Source organism: Oryctolagus cuniculus, chromosome 17, assembly GCF_964237555.1.
Source record: "Oryctolagus cuniculus chromosome 17, mOryCun1.1, whole genome shotgun sequence".
NCBI lineage: Eukaryota > Metazoa > Chordata > Mammalia > Lagomorpha > Leporidae > Oryctolagus > Oryctolagus cuniculus.
In genome coordinates this window covers 20,912,193-20,927,820 of record NC_091448.1, presented here as the reverse complement: position 1 = coordinate 20,927,820, position 15,628 = coordinate 20,912,193, and the positions used below count along the sequence as shown (strand labels likewise).

At 62.1% G+C, this 15,628-nt stretch overlaps 1 protein-coding gene across 1 annotated transcript; it reads right to left on the bottom strand.

Annotated features, from left to right (window-relative positions):
- Window positions 1-10,513: 10,513 nt before the first annotated feature.
- On the bottom strand, window positions 10,514-15,123 carry P3H4 (prolyl 3-hydroxylase family member 4 (inactive)). Its single transcript, XM_002719387.5, has 8 exons — window positions 14,602-15,123; window positions 14,352-14,504; window positions 14,082-14,253; window positions 13,467-13,595; window positions 12,969-13,114; window positions 12,354-12,437; window positions 11,080-11,224; window positions 10,514-10,863 (listed from the first exon to the last, which is right to left on the bottom strand). The coding sequence occupies exons 1-8, from the start codon at window positions 15,064-15,066 to the stop codon at window positions 10,841-10,843; spliced, it is 1,317 nt and encodes a 438-aa protein (XP_002719433.3). The 5' UTR covers window positions 15,067-15,123; the 3' UTR covers window positions 10,514-10,840.
- Window positions 15,124-15,628: the final 505 nt, after the last annotated feature.

Genomic DNA, 15,628 nt, shown 5'->3' with positions numbered 1-15,628 from the left:
CCCACTTGAGGCACCATATTAACTCTGCACCTATTGGCGGATAGAAAGTTACTTCCTCCTGATTGGACGAGGGGCTGTCAGTAAGATTAAGGAAAGGACCAATGGAAGGGATGGGGTGTGTCTTGCCCCACCCTAGCTTTGAGCAGGTAAGACTCATTACTCTCCCCTTCCCCCTACCTGTCCAACAGGTGAGTCAGGGGGCGCCGTGGGAAAGGACAGACGCCTTCGCCGGCCAGCCCACTTAGCGTCAGGCATGATGTTTCTTTGGGCTTATTCATCCTTGCGCCAAGGTAGTAATCACATAGTTGTGTAGCATTTCATAGGCTTTGTGCTGGGTTGGGATTTTTCCCCCCCGCAGAGGATAGAGAGTTCCTGAAATTTAGGACTAGAAGGCCTGGGTTTGAGTTCTGCCATTTGTTGGTGGCAGGTCGCTTCACCTTTCACCTTGTCTGTCCTCATCTGTAAGATGGGCACATTCACGAGAGGGCCAAGAGCTGGATGAGGTAAGGCCCTTGGACAACTGCTAAGTGTCGGGATTTAAATCGATGATATGATTTTTAAAATGCTGCTGACAGTTCCGAAAAATTGCCAGGACAACCAAACAATCCTCATTTTAAAGATCGGAGAAATCACTAGGAAACGACTTGCCTTGAGCCGGAGCCCCTTTTCTCTGATTTCAAGTCCCACCGAACCTCGGTTTGCTCCTCCTGGAGGAGTGGGTACTGACATCAAAGCAGCGGGGAAGGACCAGGGACACGGCAAAGCAAACACTCTGGGGAGTGATGGAAGGGCGGTTATTTGGTCCAAGGACAGAGCATTGGCATAGGGAGCTTGGGCAGGTGTAGACAGAATCAGGCAGTGGCCGTAAAGGAAGAGGAGTTGGGGCATCAAGGGAGTGGGGCAGCAGGGCTCTCTGTGGTCCAAGAGCCTGGGTTGGATATCAGAAAGAACTTCCCATGGGCAGTGTAAGGTGACAAGGGTATACCCTTACAGTGCCTGAGGAAATGAGTGCTGCTCATGACGTACACTGTGCCAAGAGTCTCACAGATGTCCACTCGTTCAGTGCAAGTATTGAGCACCAATTGTATGCTGGGCACTGGCTTAGACCCTGGTGGAGAGCTCACAGAGACTCTGTGTCAAGTGTCTGTAGCTTGTGTGTCTTGGGGGAGTGGTCGCGTATAGAGAGTCCACCCCTCCAACATGCTTCGCAGCCAGCCGAAGCCAGCACACAGCACGGGCTGGGGGGAGGTACCCCAGTGGCCCCTTGACCACCGTCCTCAGCAAGGGAAGGAGTGATGGCTGAACACTCTCTTGTCTGAAGCCTCACCATCCAGGAGTCTCCCTGTGATGGGGCCAAGGACGCATCGACATCCCTGAACCTACAGCCACCCCAGATGCCATGTCCCTGACCCGCTCCTCCAGCTGACCACGGGCCCCAGCCTGCCACACAGCACGGGGCCGCCCACAGCCTGGGAGGGAAAGCGCTCACCACCCTCGGCTGCTGCCAGGGCCAGGCTGGCTCTTGCTCCCCTCCCCACCCTGACCGGCACACCGACACACCAACACACACGTAGGCCTTCCCAGCCCCACACCTTGGCTCCACTCCCGCCTCATTCTCCTGACTTCAGCAAACGCGCAGGGTAGGGCTGGCTGACTGCAGAGAGGGGCGGGGGCACTGGGGTGGGGTGGAGGGAGGAACCCCTGTGTGTGCGTGCGCACGTGTGTGTGTCTCCCAAGAATGCCCCCTGCGTGTCTGAGTGCGGAACATGCTGCAACACGCCTGCCCCAAAGCTGGGCTCTAAGGCGGAGACTGGCTTCAGGCACCACCCACAGCAGAGAAGATAGATTCCAGCCCTGTCTCTCCTCAGAGGAGGGGATTTTGTGCGCATTTATTAAGCACCTACGGTGTGCCTGCCAGGCACAGAGGATTCCTCCGTAAGTGGTGTTCCCTGGAGTCAGCTGTCTGTAGAGCAGATTTTTTTTTTTTTTTTTTGACAGGCAGAGTGGACAGTGAGAGAGAGAGACAGAGAGAAAGGTCTTCCTTTGCCGTTGGTTCACCCTCCAATGGCCGCCGCGGCCGGCGCGCTGCGGCCGGCGCACCGCGCTGATCCGATGGCAGGAGCCAGGAGCCAGGTGCTTTTCCTGGTCTCCCATGGGGTGCAGGGCCCAAGCACCTGGGCCATCCTCCACTGCACTCCCTGGCCACAGCAGAGAGCTGGCCTGGAAGAGGGGCAACCAGGACAGAATCCGGCGCCCCGACCGGGACTAGAACCTGGTGTGCCGGCGCCGCTAGGCGGAGGATTAGCCTAGTGAGCTGTGGCGCCGGCCCTGTAGAGCAGATTTGCCCTCACAGGAGGAGGTGTCTGGGGGCAGGGACGAGGTGTGCTGGAGGTGTGCTGTGGCCACAGCCTCCCCTGTGCCTTGAACTTGAAGGAAAGGCCATGAGGTCATCTCCTCCAGGACACCCCCCCCCCCCCCCCCCGCCAAGCCTTTAAAGGTAGGGATTTCTCTGTTTGACAAATCTCCAGCTGCCCTGATGAGGCCCCTGTGCCCCAGTGTGGGCCGTGAGCTCCTCCCGACGTCCGGTCTCAGCCACACGCAGGGGTACTGATTCCGACATGCACATGATAGATGTGTCCCCTTTCTCTCCCACGGCCCCGCTCCCCTCCCCGGCATGTACCCACTGCCCCCTTTCCCTCTTCTTGAGCCTCAAGTAGCCTACAAGATGGCCCCTTCCATCAGGGGACCGAGGTGGACAGCTGGGTGCCAAGCTTCACAGCAACACGCAAAGAACACAGACAACTGGAAGTGCCTCCCGTGGGGCAACACAGGGTGGCGTTTGGCTCAGAGATTAAGACAACATTGGGGGGGACGGCGCTGCGGCATAGGGGGTAAAGCCGCCACCTCCAGTGCCAGCATCCCATAAGGGCGATGGTTCGAGTCCCAGCCGCTCCACTTCCAATCCAGCTCTCTGCTATAGCCTGGGAAAGCAGGAGAAGATGGCCCAAGTCCTTGGGCCCCTGCACCCACATGGGAGATCAGGAAGAAGCTCCAGGCTCCTGGCTTCAGATGGGCCCAGCTCTGGCTGTTGCTGCCACTTGGGGAGTGAACCAGTGGATGGATGGAAGACCTCTCCCTCCCCCCTGCCCCCCCCCCCCCGCCAACCTCTGCCTCTCTGTAACTCTGCCTTCCAAACAAGTAAATAGATCTTTAAAAAAAAAAAAAAAAAAAAAAAAGACAACACTTGGGACACCTGCATCCTGTATCCCAGTGCCTGGGTGCACGTCCGATTCCGGGGTCCTGCTAATATGTCTCCGGGGAGACAGCAGGGATGGCTCAAGTAGTTGGCTCCCTGCCGCCACCCACGGGAGACCAGAGATCTCTGTCTCTGTGTCTCTTTCAAAATCATAAATCTAGAGGCGTCTTGGGCATTTGCTCTTTGAAAACTCCCTCCATGGCCTCCCGATGGCCTCCGAGGGCTATGACTCTCCCCCCACCCAAGGCTAAGGGGCGGAGCCCCCCTCAGGCCATGCTCCAGGTACCAGTACCAGTGGCCAGAAACAGGAATTCCATGGCCAGCGCTGACCCTGCTGCCAGGCCTGGGGGTCTTTTCTCCTGGGAACCACAGCCTCCCACGTGCATCTGTGCGCACTGAGGCAGGAAGGGGAAACACAGTTAGGGCGGGGCGGGGGGGACAGGACACAGGCTGGGTATGCAAATCAGGGATCTACACGCCTGTGCTAGGGGCACAGCCAGAAGTGGGGAGGGGGCTGGGAGGCTAGGGTGCGGGGAGAGCTCTCTCAGGGGCTGCTGGGTTGGGGCTCTACCCAAGCGGGGGGGGGGGGGGGGGCGCTTGCTTGGACCCTCCTCTTCTCCACCCGGCCCCACCCACTGGTGTTGAGGGCAGGGCTTGCTCAGGTGACCCTTTCAGGGCTAGGGAGAGGACACTGGGTACAGAAGGGGCCCCAGGCTCTCCAACCCTGCACACTGCAGGGAGCCCAGGCAGGGCCTTAGAAGAGCTTGGATCAGATGGTGGTGCCAGACCTTGGAGGAGCAGGGTGTAGACGCTGCCTGAGAAGCCAGCATCCCAGAGGAGTCCTGGCTGCTCCACTTCCCATCCAGCTCCCTGCTAATGCCCCTGAGAAGGCAGCGGAAGATGGCCCACGTGCTTGGGCCCCTGCACCCATGAGGGAGACCTGGATGGAGCCCCAGCCTCCTGGCTTTAGCCTGGCCCATTTGGGGAGTGAACCAGCAGATGGAAGATCTCTCTCTGTCTCTGTCTCTCTCTCTCTGCCTTTCAAATAAATACATAAATATTAAAAAAAAAAAAAAAAAGACAGCAGGATGGAGGGGTGCCTGCTCTTCACCTGCCCTTTGTCCAGGGGAGGAGCCCTGAGGCCAGAGGCTGCCCACAGCCTGTGGGTGTGTCCTGTGGGCATGAGCCCAGCAAGTGAAGGCTCCTAATTACAGAGGTGGCTCCGGCGACACTACCCTGCACGGCAGTGTGTGTGGGCAGGAATGGAATGTCAGACGGAAAACAGGGAGACAAGAAAACTGAGATAGGAGCAGCCAGAAATAGTACAGGCCAGGAGGGACAGCAGAGGTGGGGGAGGGGCGGGGCCTCTGCCAGACCACTGGCCCCAGGCTGCCCCGCCCCCACCCCGGAAGTGGACCCCCACAGGCCAGGCTCCCAGCAGCTCCAGCCCCCTGTCCTGAGTGGTTTTGGGAGGCTGAGGGCAGGAGAGACCTGGCCACCTGACTCACCCTCTTCCTGCTCCTGGCCTGGGCGACTCCACGCAGAGGCTGACACAGCTGGGGCCCCACCCTCCCTGCCAGCCTGCCTGCCCCTCCCTCCGCAAGCCCAGACAAGGCAACCTTCCCACGGAGGCCACGCCTTCCGTGTGTGTGTGTGTGTGTGTGTGTGTGTGTGTCAGCGCGCGCGTACAGCCATTCTTCCCCACCTGTGGAGCCTTTGGGCAGAGCAAGAAGACATCGTGGAAGCAGAGCCCCCCTCTCCTGGTACGCTGGGGGAGACCGAGGCTGGAGCTTGGAGAGGACCGCCTCCACCCTGACACAGGCAAATTCCTGTCTCTGCCACCAGCCCGCTTCCCTGCAAGCCGGGGAGGGCATGGGAGCTGGGCTCGCTGCTGGCACTGCCAGCTGAGCAGCGCATCTGGGCCAGGGCAGGCAGTGGCAGAGACCCCCGGGGGTCTTCGTCAGTCAGTACCCTAGGCCTCCCTGAGCCCCAGCAGCCAACCTCGGAGAGAGACTCTGCCCTCCCCGCCCGGGCTCCTCCTCCTTGGTGGGAACCGGAGCAGCACGTGGAGGCCTCAGGCCCCGCGGCAGGCCTCCGGGGAATCTGCAAGTTGAGATCCTTGAATATTTCATCAGCACTTCAGCTTCCAGTTGAGGCAGCAGCCAACTTGCAGCTCATGGATAATTTATGGCCTCCACAGAGAGCCTGGAAGTGGCGAGGGGGAGGGGCGGCCGGGAAGGGGCGGGAGACCCCAGCAGGCTGCTGGTCAGGGAGCTGGGGAGAAGCCAGCTGAGTTCAGAGCGTGTGAAGCCAGGGGAAGGGGCTCCAAGGCCGGGGCCCTGTCCACTTCTGTGGCTATCAGTGTGTGTGTAGATAAATAAATAACAGGGTTTTCAAAAATAATCATGTCAAAGGCTAAAGCCGTGGGACATTCCCTGCCTGCAGTCTCGCCTCTGTTTCTGGCAGGGTGCAAAACTTCACTTGGAGATAACAGAAAGCAAGGTGGGGGGCCAGGGACTGGGCGCAGCCCGTTAAACCTCCACCTGCAGCACCAGCGTCCCACACAGAAGCGGCGGTTCCAGCCTTGGCTGCTCCGCTTCCTCTAACGTGTCTGGGACAGCGCAGATGATGTGCCCGGGACTTGGGCACCTGCCACCCACGCAGGACACCAGGATGGAGTTCCTGGCTCCTGGCTTCAGCCTGGTCCAGCCATGGCTGCTGCAGCCATGTGGGGAGTGAGCCAGAGGATGGACGATCTCTCGTTCTGCCTTTCGAATAAATAAAATCAACCTATTTTTCATAGTATATGTACACTGTATTTATTTGAATTTTTGTTGATGATTTTTTTCTTAAGATAGATTTATTTATTTGAAAGTCAGAGTAACACAGAGAGACAAGGAGAGGGGGAGAGAGAGAAGGAGAGGGAGAGAGAGAGAGAGAGAGAGATCTTCTATCTGGTTCACTCCCCAGTTGGCTGCAACAGCCAGAGATGCACTGATCCGAAGCCAGGAGCCAGGAGCTTCTTCCAGGTATTCTACGCAGATGCAGGGTCCCAAGCACTTGGGCCATCTTCTATTGCTTTCCCAGGCCACAGTAGAGAGTAGGATCGGAAGTGGAGCAGCCAGGACTCGAACCGACACTCATATGGGATGCCGGCACTGTAGGCAGAGGCTTAACCTTCTATGCCACAACACTGGCCCCATAAAATCAATCTTTTTATTATTATTTGACAGATAGAGTTAGACAGTGAGACAGAGACAGAGAGAAAGGTCCTCCCTCCATTGGATCACCCCCCAAATGGCCGCCACGGCCAGAGCTACGCTAATCTGAAGCCAGAAGCCAGGTGCTTCTCCCGGTCTCCCATGCGGGTACAGGGGCCCAAGCACTTGGGCCATCCTCCACTGTACTCCCGGGCCACAGCAGAGAGCTGGACTGGAAGAGCAGCAACCAGGACTAGAACCCAGCGCCAATATGGGATACCGGAGCCTCAGGCGGAGGATTAACCAAGTGAGCCACGGCGCTGGCCCCCATAAAATCAATCTTAAGAATAAAATTTCATGGATGGTCCTTTTGGCTCTGAGACCCCCTGGTGACACTTTGCTTCCCTCCAACCAGGTGTCAGCCCAGAGAGAAAGGCAGACCCCCCACAAGGACTGGCCGAACCCTGCCCTCAGGTCACCCCAAAAACATGACGCTGCACTTCCCATCTAAAGGAAAGATCGGAAAGGGGACCCAGCACGGAGAAGGCTGGGGTCCCTGTGCCGCTTCTTGGTGTGCAGCCTTCCTCAGTCTCCCAGGGAACAGGGGTCAAGTGCACTGCATGTGGGGCAAGGTGGACAAATAAGCATGTCCTCCCCCTTACCCCAGATCCTCCACCTGAGTAATGGGCACCAGAGCGTCTCCCATCCTGAGGGCTATTTGGGGGGGGACAGGGAGATGCTATCCAGGTACCCGGCGCCAGCTGGGACCCGGACAGGTGGTGATTATGGGATGACGTATCCACAGGTCAGGCCGGGGTTTGCGGCTGCGACTGGCTCCGGTGGCCCCCAGCACAATCCCACCCAATCCCCAAGTCATCCTGGGACCTGGTTGTGAGGGGAACTGGGGGCAGGGTGGCAGCAGCCTGGCTTAGAGTGAGCCACAGCCCGGCGGGCTGAACCCAGACTCTCTGGCCTCAGTTTCCCCATCCATGGAACTGGGGCCACCAGCCAGGGCTGACCTTGGAGAAAAGTTGCAAGAGAAGGCCCCAGAATGCAGAGATCTGGGGGCCTCCTGTCGGGCTGAGCAGGTGGCCCCGGTGCCCCAACCTCCCACTGTGGAGGGGCACTCTGTGTCCCCAGGAGAGACGCGCTCTGCCAGAGAGTGGCGCACCAGGGTGAGACTTCGACCCTTCCAAATCTACGAGGGGAATTTCTCCCACGGGAATTTCCCGGAATTTTAGCAGAGCCCTTGGGACCCCTTCTTCCCTCCCCTGACCATCACTCCCAGGATTCAGGAAGTTGCTGGTCTAAGTGACCCCAGCAGCCCTGTCCCCAGGTTCAATGCCACGCAGCTGACAGTGAGGGGCAGGAGAGGCCTCTGGACCCAGGCTGAGAGGGGCTCGTCTTCTGCTTCCCCTTCCCCTCCCTTCCTGCCTGCATCCTTTCCTCCTTTTTCTTTTCTTTTTAAATTTATTTATTTATGTATTTACTGGTTTACTCCCCAAATGACCACAATGGCCAGGGCTGGGCCATGCCCAAGCCAGGACCCAAGAGCTTCATCCAGGTCTCCCCACATGCATGCAGGGGACCAAGGACTTGGGCCATCTCCCACTGCTTTACCAGGCACATTAGCTGGGAGATGGATGGGAAGAGGAGCAGCCAGGACTCGAACCCACACCCATATGGGATGCCAGATCTGCAGACTATGGCTTAACCCACTACCCCACAATGCTGGCCCCCCTCATTTTTCTTTTCATTCCCCACTCTTCCCTTCTCTGAGAACCATGGATTTGGGGAGAAAAGGTCCAAGCCCGGCCCAGCCACCAACACCTCCAGGAGCCTTGGACAGTTGCTGCTGGTTGCTCGGCCTCACCTGCAGCAGGGGAGCTGCCGTGCGTGTGTGCGGCAGGACTGCCGTGAGGGCAACCTGCCCAGGGCCTGGCACAGAGCGGGGGCCCAGTACACTGTGGGGGCCACACCCTCCCTAGGCTCAGGACAGCTCCGAGTCTGTTCTCGCTGTGTGATGGTGATGTCCGCAGTCCCTGCTGGCCAGCCCTGACCTCTTCCCCTTCGTCCCATGATTCTGAGACCCACGACCGATGGGTGGAGTTCCAGGGTGCAGCCAGGCAGAGGAGTGGAGGAGCAAGGGCGTCTGAGCTGGGTGGGGCTGGGAGACTGGGCTGCAGGGCCCCAGAGGGCCCACGCCGGGACTCGGTCTCACCGGTTTGGGGAGCTGGCAATGGGGAGACGCTGGCAGCGGGGAGGAGAGGGAGGGGCCGGCAGATCCCTGGGAAGGGAGGACTATGTAAGGCACGGGAATAGGCCCAGAGAGAGGCCGGCCTGTGCCCCCCAACACACACACACACACACACACACACACACACACACACACTGCTTCTCCACCAGACAGGGTCACACGCAGGGCGGCACACTCCAGTGCCCTGCCCTGCTCTGCTCTCTCTTCTCACCCACCCAGCAGAACCCTCTCATTTCTGGGCCATTATAATTTACTGTGTCTCCCTGTTGGTATGCAGCTCCCGCAGGGCAGGGGTCTGGTATGCATCGTCCCTCTTGCACGCCTGGCACCTAACAGGTGCTCAGAGACTGGGGGCTGGGGGAGCCGATGAGAGGCTCTGGAAGCAGCACCCAGGCTGCCCCGACATCCTCAGACCTGCACTCGCACTGCCACCTCCATGCAACACCCAAGCACAAGGCTCTCCCAGACCCACGCCCAGCTGTCAGATTCCAAAGCTTGGACTCACGGCGGAACACATCCGCCCAGACGCGCTCCAGCACACCCCAGAGACGGGCAGGGCTGCAGCGGGCACCAACACACAGCCTGCCCCCGAGCCCTCAGACCCACCTAGGGCAGGGAGGGGGGAGGAGGGGAGGGTGAAGTCACCAAGCCCTGGCCTGGGCCCCACCCCTGCTCCAGAAGCAGAGACTCTGGTCCTCCTGCCCTTGTTGGGCCGGAAGGCCGAGGAAGGGGGCTTGGGATGGAACAGGGGGTCCTCCTGGGCAGGGCCAGGTCACCAGGCACATCTTGGGGGTGGGAAGCGGGGTGCCATTGTCCAGCAGGAAGCTGTCTCTGCTGCCCTGCCCCCGGGGGACCAACAATGTGGACAGTGGGAGAGAACTGGCACCAGCCCCCCAACCCCACACTCCCTTTCGTCTCCCTGCTGCGGGAAGGTGTCACTCACCATAGATGAATGACAGCTACTGGGTGCCATCCTTGCCCCTACACCTCGGGACTCTCCACCCCAAAAACGATACAAGATTGGGCAAGACGGGTCCAGCTTCCCAGTGCACCCCCAACATTCCCAAGTCATCCAATCTATCCCTGGGGCTCCTCCAGATGTTGAGCTGGGCCACAACCCAGGCTCTGGAGCTGGGGGGGGGGGGTTAAGCCAATGGCCAGAGAGGCCAGGCAGGTTGCTTGGCCTGGCTGTAGGAGTACAGGTCAGAAAATGCCCCGGGGCCAGCGCCTTGGCTCACTTGGTTAATCCTCCGCCTGTGGCGCCGGCATCCCATATGGGTGCCGGTTCTAGTCCCGGTTGCTCCTCTTCCAGTCCAGCTCTCTGCTGTGGCCCGGGAAGGCAGTGGAGGATGGCCCAAGTGCTTGGGCCCTGCATCCGCATGGGAGACTGGGAGGGGGCACCTGGCTCCTGGCTTTGGATCGGCACAGAGCCAGTCGTAGCAGCCATTTGGGGAGTGAACCAGGGGAAGGAAGACCCCTCCCTCACTGTCTAACTCTGTCAAATAAATAAATAAAAAATCTTTAAAAAAAAAAAAGAAAATGCCCCGCAAACATAGGAGGTAAATGTCCTTGGCCCCCTCACCACAGCCCCCAAGGGAAGTGATGCAGAATTAGGAAAATACAGGGCCACCCATGACGGAAACCTGAAACCACTATCTTCCTGGAGTCCCGGGGAAAGCTGTGCTCTCACGCCCCCTGGTGGCCGGTCTGTGACACACACCGCTCACTCAGACTCCAGGCGCTTCGGATGTACCCCTGCCCTCTGCACTGTAGAGAAGAGGGAGGCGAGACCTTGGGAGCTGGGACTCATTAACAACATTTATTGAGCACCACCGCCAGCGCGCCCAGACCCCTGGACTCCTGCTGCAGTGCTCTCAAAGCTTCACCGTCCCTGCAAAGCGGCTGAGACTCCAGCCAGCAGCGGCAGCCTTCTCCGGGAGGCCAGCCGAGGAATCCCCAGGGGTGGGGGGTCCCGAGACACAGACCAGGCAGGACAAGGACACGGTCCGGGGGCAGCCGCACTCCCGGCTGGGCCAGGCTCAGCCGCGTCCCTTTGAAGTTGTAATAAATATTCTCTTCTGCCCAGCTTGGCAGGCGCTCTTGCCGAGTGTGGGGTGGGGGCACTTCTCACGCTAGTTCAGGCTCTGGCTCTGCAACGGGCAGGAGACAGCGCTGGCATCAGCCGCCTCCCAACAGGTCCCAGCCGTCCGGGACAGGCTTTGCTCACGAGCTGGACGCCCCCCAAGGAGGGGTCCCCGCAGCCGCACACCTGCCCCAGTGGCTCTGTAGCCCCGCAGGAAGATGGCTCAGTCCCCACCCCCCACCCCAGGCAGCACCCCCACCCCTCCAGGGGGACCGCCGCTGACCAGCTTCAGCCTCATCTCCCTTGGCATCCGGCTCCTGCCACCAGTCTGCATACAGGCCCTCCTCATAGTCGCCCTCCCCCTCAAACTCGGCGTCCGAAGGGGGCTCCTCGGGCTCCGTGGGCGGCCCTGGCTCCTCCAACTCCATCTGGATGGCAGGGGAGAAGTCGCGGGCCCCGGCTCAGATGGGGCCCTGGCTGGCCAAGGGAACCTCTGCTCCCACCTCTCATTCCCCAGAGCCACCCGGCGTTGGCTTGGGCACCGCCCAGCCACAGCCTCGCCTTCTAAGCGTTAACTACTGTGCCGAGGACATCGCCAGTCCATACCCAGTGCCTGGACATCCCTTGTGGGCATCTGCTCTGGAGCCCTGTGCTGGCCTCTGCAGCAGCACAGCTTGCCCCTCCCCCCGGGCTGCGATCTGCTTGGGAAAGCCACTGTGGCTTGCATCAGCTTCCCCCAGCCCCAGGCTGGGCAACAAGGGGCAGCCATGGAGCGCAGCACCGCCCACCACCGCCATGCCCTGAGCACCCAGCATGTGCTGGCTCTCACTGCATTCCCACCACAGCCACGGCAGGTGGGCGTCATTCGCCCCATGAGAGGAAGAAACGGAAACCTCAGAGCCCCCCAAGACTTTCCTGGAGGCTTCCCAGCTGGCACGCGGTGGGCCAGGTCTGGTAGGCACCTGTGCCTGGGCGCTAACAGTGTGGACCCCGCCCCGGGTCGGATGGATGGGGGTGGGTTCGTCATAAAGGAGGGGGCGAAGAAATAACCATTTAGCAGTGGCTCCTCGGGAAACGCTGGCTGTGGAGGCCTCATTCATAATCACGTGGTCCATCTCTGTGGCACCAGCATTCACTCCAGTCATTCAAACCCCACAGCTGGGAGCGACCTGGCCGCTGTGCCATGGCACAGTCCTGCGGGAGACTGGCCAGGGAAGCAGGCCAGGGGCAAGATGGACCCAGGCTGCAAAGAACTCCAGGTCCAGGCCACAGGTGGGCAGGGAGGCAAGGGGGGTCAGAGGTGGCGCTGCAAGCCCAGAAGAGAGCCAGTGCACGCAGCAAGGGCTTCCTGGAGGAGGCGCCACCTGAGCTGGCCCAGGAGACACAGACTGGAGCGGGTGAGAGGAGAGGCCTACACACTGAGGGGGAGGAGAGGGAAGACAAGCCTCTCCCACGCCCCAGCTGCCCGCTGCAGGCTGCACTGGACTTCAGCCCACGCCGCAGCCCCTGGTAAAGGTGTCCCCATCACAGCCAGCCCTGGAGGGCAGGGCCACTCACCTCGTCGTCTGACTGCAGGTACATGTGCGAGAACTCCAGCAGCTCCCGCAGCTCAGAGGTCTGGTTGTGGTACAGCACGGCCTCCTAGCAGGAGGGAAGGGTGGGCGGTGAGCGGGGCTCTGGTCCAGACCGGGGAGCCAGGCACCGGGCCTCTTCCAGGCCAAGGACCAGGAGCAGGTGGCCGCCCCCCTGCGGACTAAATGACAGCAGCTGCTTGCAGAGCTGTGGTAAGGCGCATTCTGAGGGTGTCCCAACGGATGGGCAATGCCTCCCACTGCCGAGGAAGGTAGGCGTGGCACCATGGACCTCACCAGCCTTGCCCTGGTCTCCAAAGGGCTGGCTCAGCTGGTCGGGGGGGGGGGGGCAGTCCCCGGGGAAGAAGGGGGAAGGCTGGGAGTGAGGGTGGTGGGGGCGAGGAGGGTGCAGGAGGTGGGCCCCGAGCGGGTGCAGCAGATGGGACCAGCCCCTGTGCAGACGTGAACAGGGTCGGGGCTCTGAAGCCAGCACTCCAGCCACAAGCCCGCGTTCCCCTGGCCGTTCGAGGGGGCCAATTTCGTTTTGTTTCACTGAAATCACAACGCAGCTGCGGCAGGAGCCGCAGGGAGCTGTGCCCACCTCCCGCGGCCGGAAGTCGTCCTCCTCCAGGCCCCAGCGCGCGCGGTGGAAGCGGTAGTACACCAGGTTCTGCTGCATGACGCTGTCCTCGGGGTCGAAGAGCATGTAGCTGGCGGCGCTGCGGGCGGCCTGGCGCACGTCATTCACTGGGCAGGACAGGCGTGGGGATGGCCCTGGCACTCCCCTAACCCTAGCCCACCCCCAAGAATACCTGTTGCCCCTCCCCACCTGGAATGATGCAGCCAGCACGTTTTAGGCACCTATGGCACGCCCCCGCCTCCGTAAGCTGGCCTTGACACCAAGTGCAAGTCTCGGGCACGGAGGCGTTAAGTAACTCGCCCAAGCTGAACTGCCTCCTGTTCCCTGCCTCTCCCCACCCCAGACCCCCAGCCTTCCCTCCCACTACATAGGGGCCTCATTCTGGGGGACAGCTCCCCACCAACCCGGGAGAGCCCAGCAGTCCTCTGTCCCGCCCAAGTCCCGCCCCAAGAGGCTCACGCTTGTAGTAGGCAAACTGCAGGTAGTGATACATGGTGGCCACGAACTTGTCCACAAAGTAGCCGCCCACATTGGGGGTCAAGTTGGTCTCGCAGTCCACCTTGCACTGCAGCGACTCTGCGAAGAGATCTGGAGGTGGTCGGCAGAGGTGAGGAGCTGGCCCTGTCCTCACCGCTCCCTCCCACCCACCTGGCCTCCAAGTCCCGCCCTGCCCACCGGGCCCCACTTCCTGTCCGGAAAGTGCACTCTGCTGCGTAGTGCAGCCCCAGCCACTGGGGGCCAGGGCATCCTGGGAGAATGACAGGTGAGGTTTGGGACAGGACTGGAGCACAGAGAAGCTAAGGACACCCCTGTCTGGGGGATTCTGGAGTGAGAGATCCTAAGGCAAGGTGTGAATTTTGCCCACAAAGTGCCTTCTGTGCTGTTTCTCACCTTTGCGCCTGCATTGCCCTCTGCAGCCCCGCCCGGCACCTTGGGCACCCCAGCCTCTGTCTCTGGCAGCTGGAGGGCTCCCTGGGGTCCAGGTGACAGCTCTGCCTGTCCCACGGAGGGGACGCATGCAAGGTACCCTCAGGTGCTCTGCCACGCAGGCCCACACGGCGGCGTGGGAGATACCTGCGATGGCTGGGTAGAAGTCTTTGAAGTCCACCTGCTCGTGGGCGCCCTCGCAGCCGGCCAGGCACCGCGCGAACACGGCCAGGTACTCGGCCAGGGCCCGCTCCATGTCCTCCGTGCTGCCGCGGAAGTCGCCGCTGTTGTAGAGTTTCACGGCTCGCAGAAACACCGCCTGGGGGAGCGCGCGGGGGGCGTCAGGGGCACCCCGTGCCCGCCCCGCGCGCGGCCTGCCCGCCCCACCCCACCCCACCCCACCCCACCCCACCCCACCTCGTAGGGCTGGGCCTCGAGGTCGGTGAGGGCCTCGTCCGCCACGTCCAGCATGCCCCGGTAGTAGCTGAGGTACTTGGCGGTCAGCTCGTGCTTCGGGTTCCTCTGCAGGAAGGTGTAGGCGGCGGCCACGGCCTTCTCCAGCCGGTTAGCCTGGCGGGAGGCGAGGGCAGCCGGTCAGCGGGGCCGCCGGGCGCGGGCGCGGGCGCGGGCGCGGGCCCGGGGCGGCCGCGGCCGACGGGGCGCGCACCTTGAACAGCGCATAGTGCAGGTACTGGTAGGGCAGGCGGCTCTGGAAGTCGCGCAGCAGCTGGCGCGGCGGGTAGGGCAGCTGGAACGCGGGCAGCGTCCGCTTGCAGCGCCGCAGGCAGGCGGCGCGCTCCAGGACGTGGCCGAAGAGGCGCAGCTCGCGCGCCCAGTCGTCGGCGCGGGCGGCGGCGGGCGCGGGCGGCGGGCGGCCGGCCGCGGCGGCGCTGCAGTTGGCGTGGCAGAAGGCCTCGCTGTCGCGCAGCAGCCGGTGCAGCCGCAGCGCCGCCTCCAGGTAGCGCGCGCTCTCGCGCCAGCTCTCGCCCTCGTACTGCTCCAGCGCGTGCCCGTAGGCCGCCGCCAGCGGCATCAGGTCCTCTGGCGGGAAGCCGCGGAAGCTGTACTTCTCGTACTGCGCCCCGGCGCTGCCCAGCAGCAGCCACAGCAGCCCCCACGCCGCCCGAGCCATGCCCCCGCCGCGCCCGGAGGCTCTGCCGAGCTCCGAGGGCGGCCCGGCCCCGCGGGCGGGCGGGCGGGAGCGGGGGCCGGGCGGGCGCGCCTGCTGGGTCTTAGCGCCGGGCGCGAGCGGAGCGGCCGGGGCAGTGCCCCCCCCTGCTCAGAGGGGCCTGAGGCGTCCGGATCCCTCCCCTCCGTTCGCCCGACCTCTCGCCCTCGGGAGGTGGCGGGGACGTGGGAGAAGGCTGCATGCCAAAGATGCGGAGCCAGGAAGACCCCCACGGCCAGTGTCCGCCCTTTGCGAAGAAGAAGCGGAGGGAGCAGCCTGAGCCCCGGAACCTGGGCGCCCCGGTCCCTTCTGCACCCACCACGTGTCGTCCCCAGCTCGCCTTGGGAGGCACCCACTGGGGGACCCCCCCCGCACGCTTTCTACCGTCTCCATCCCCATCTCACAGAGATGGAGACACAGCTGCCCCTCCCCGGGGAGACGGGGGTGGGGTGGGGAGGGGGTTGGGAGGCCCTGAGCCCCCGCTCCTATCCACCTGGTGGGGCCTAGATTCGGGGGTAGGTGCTGC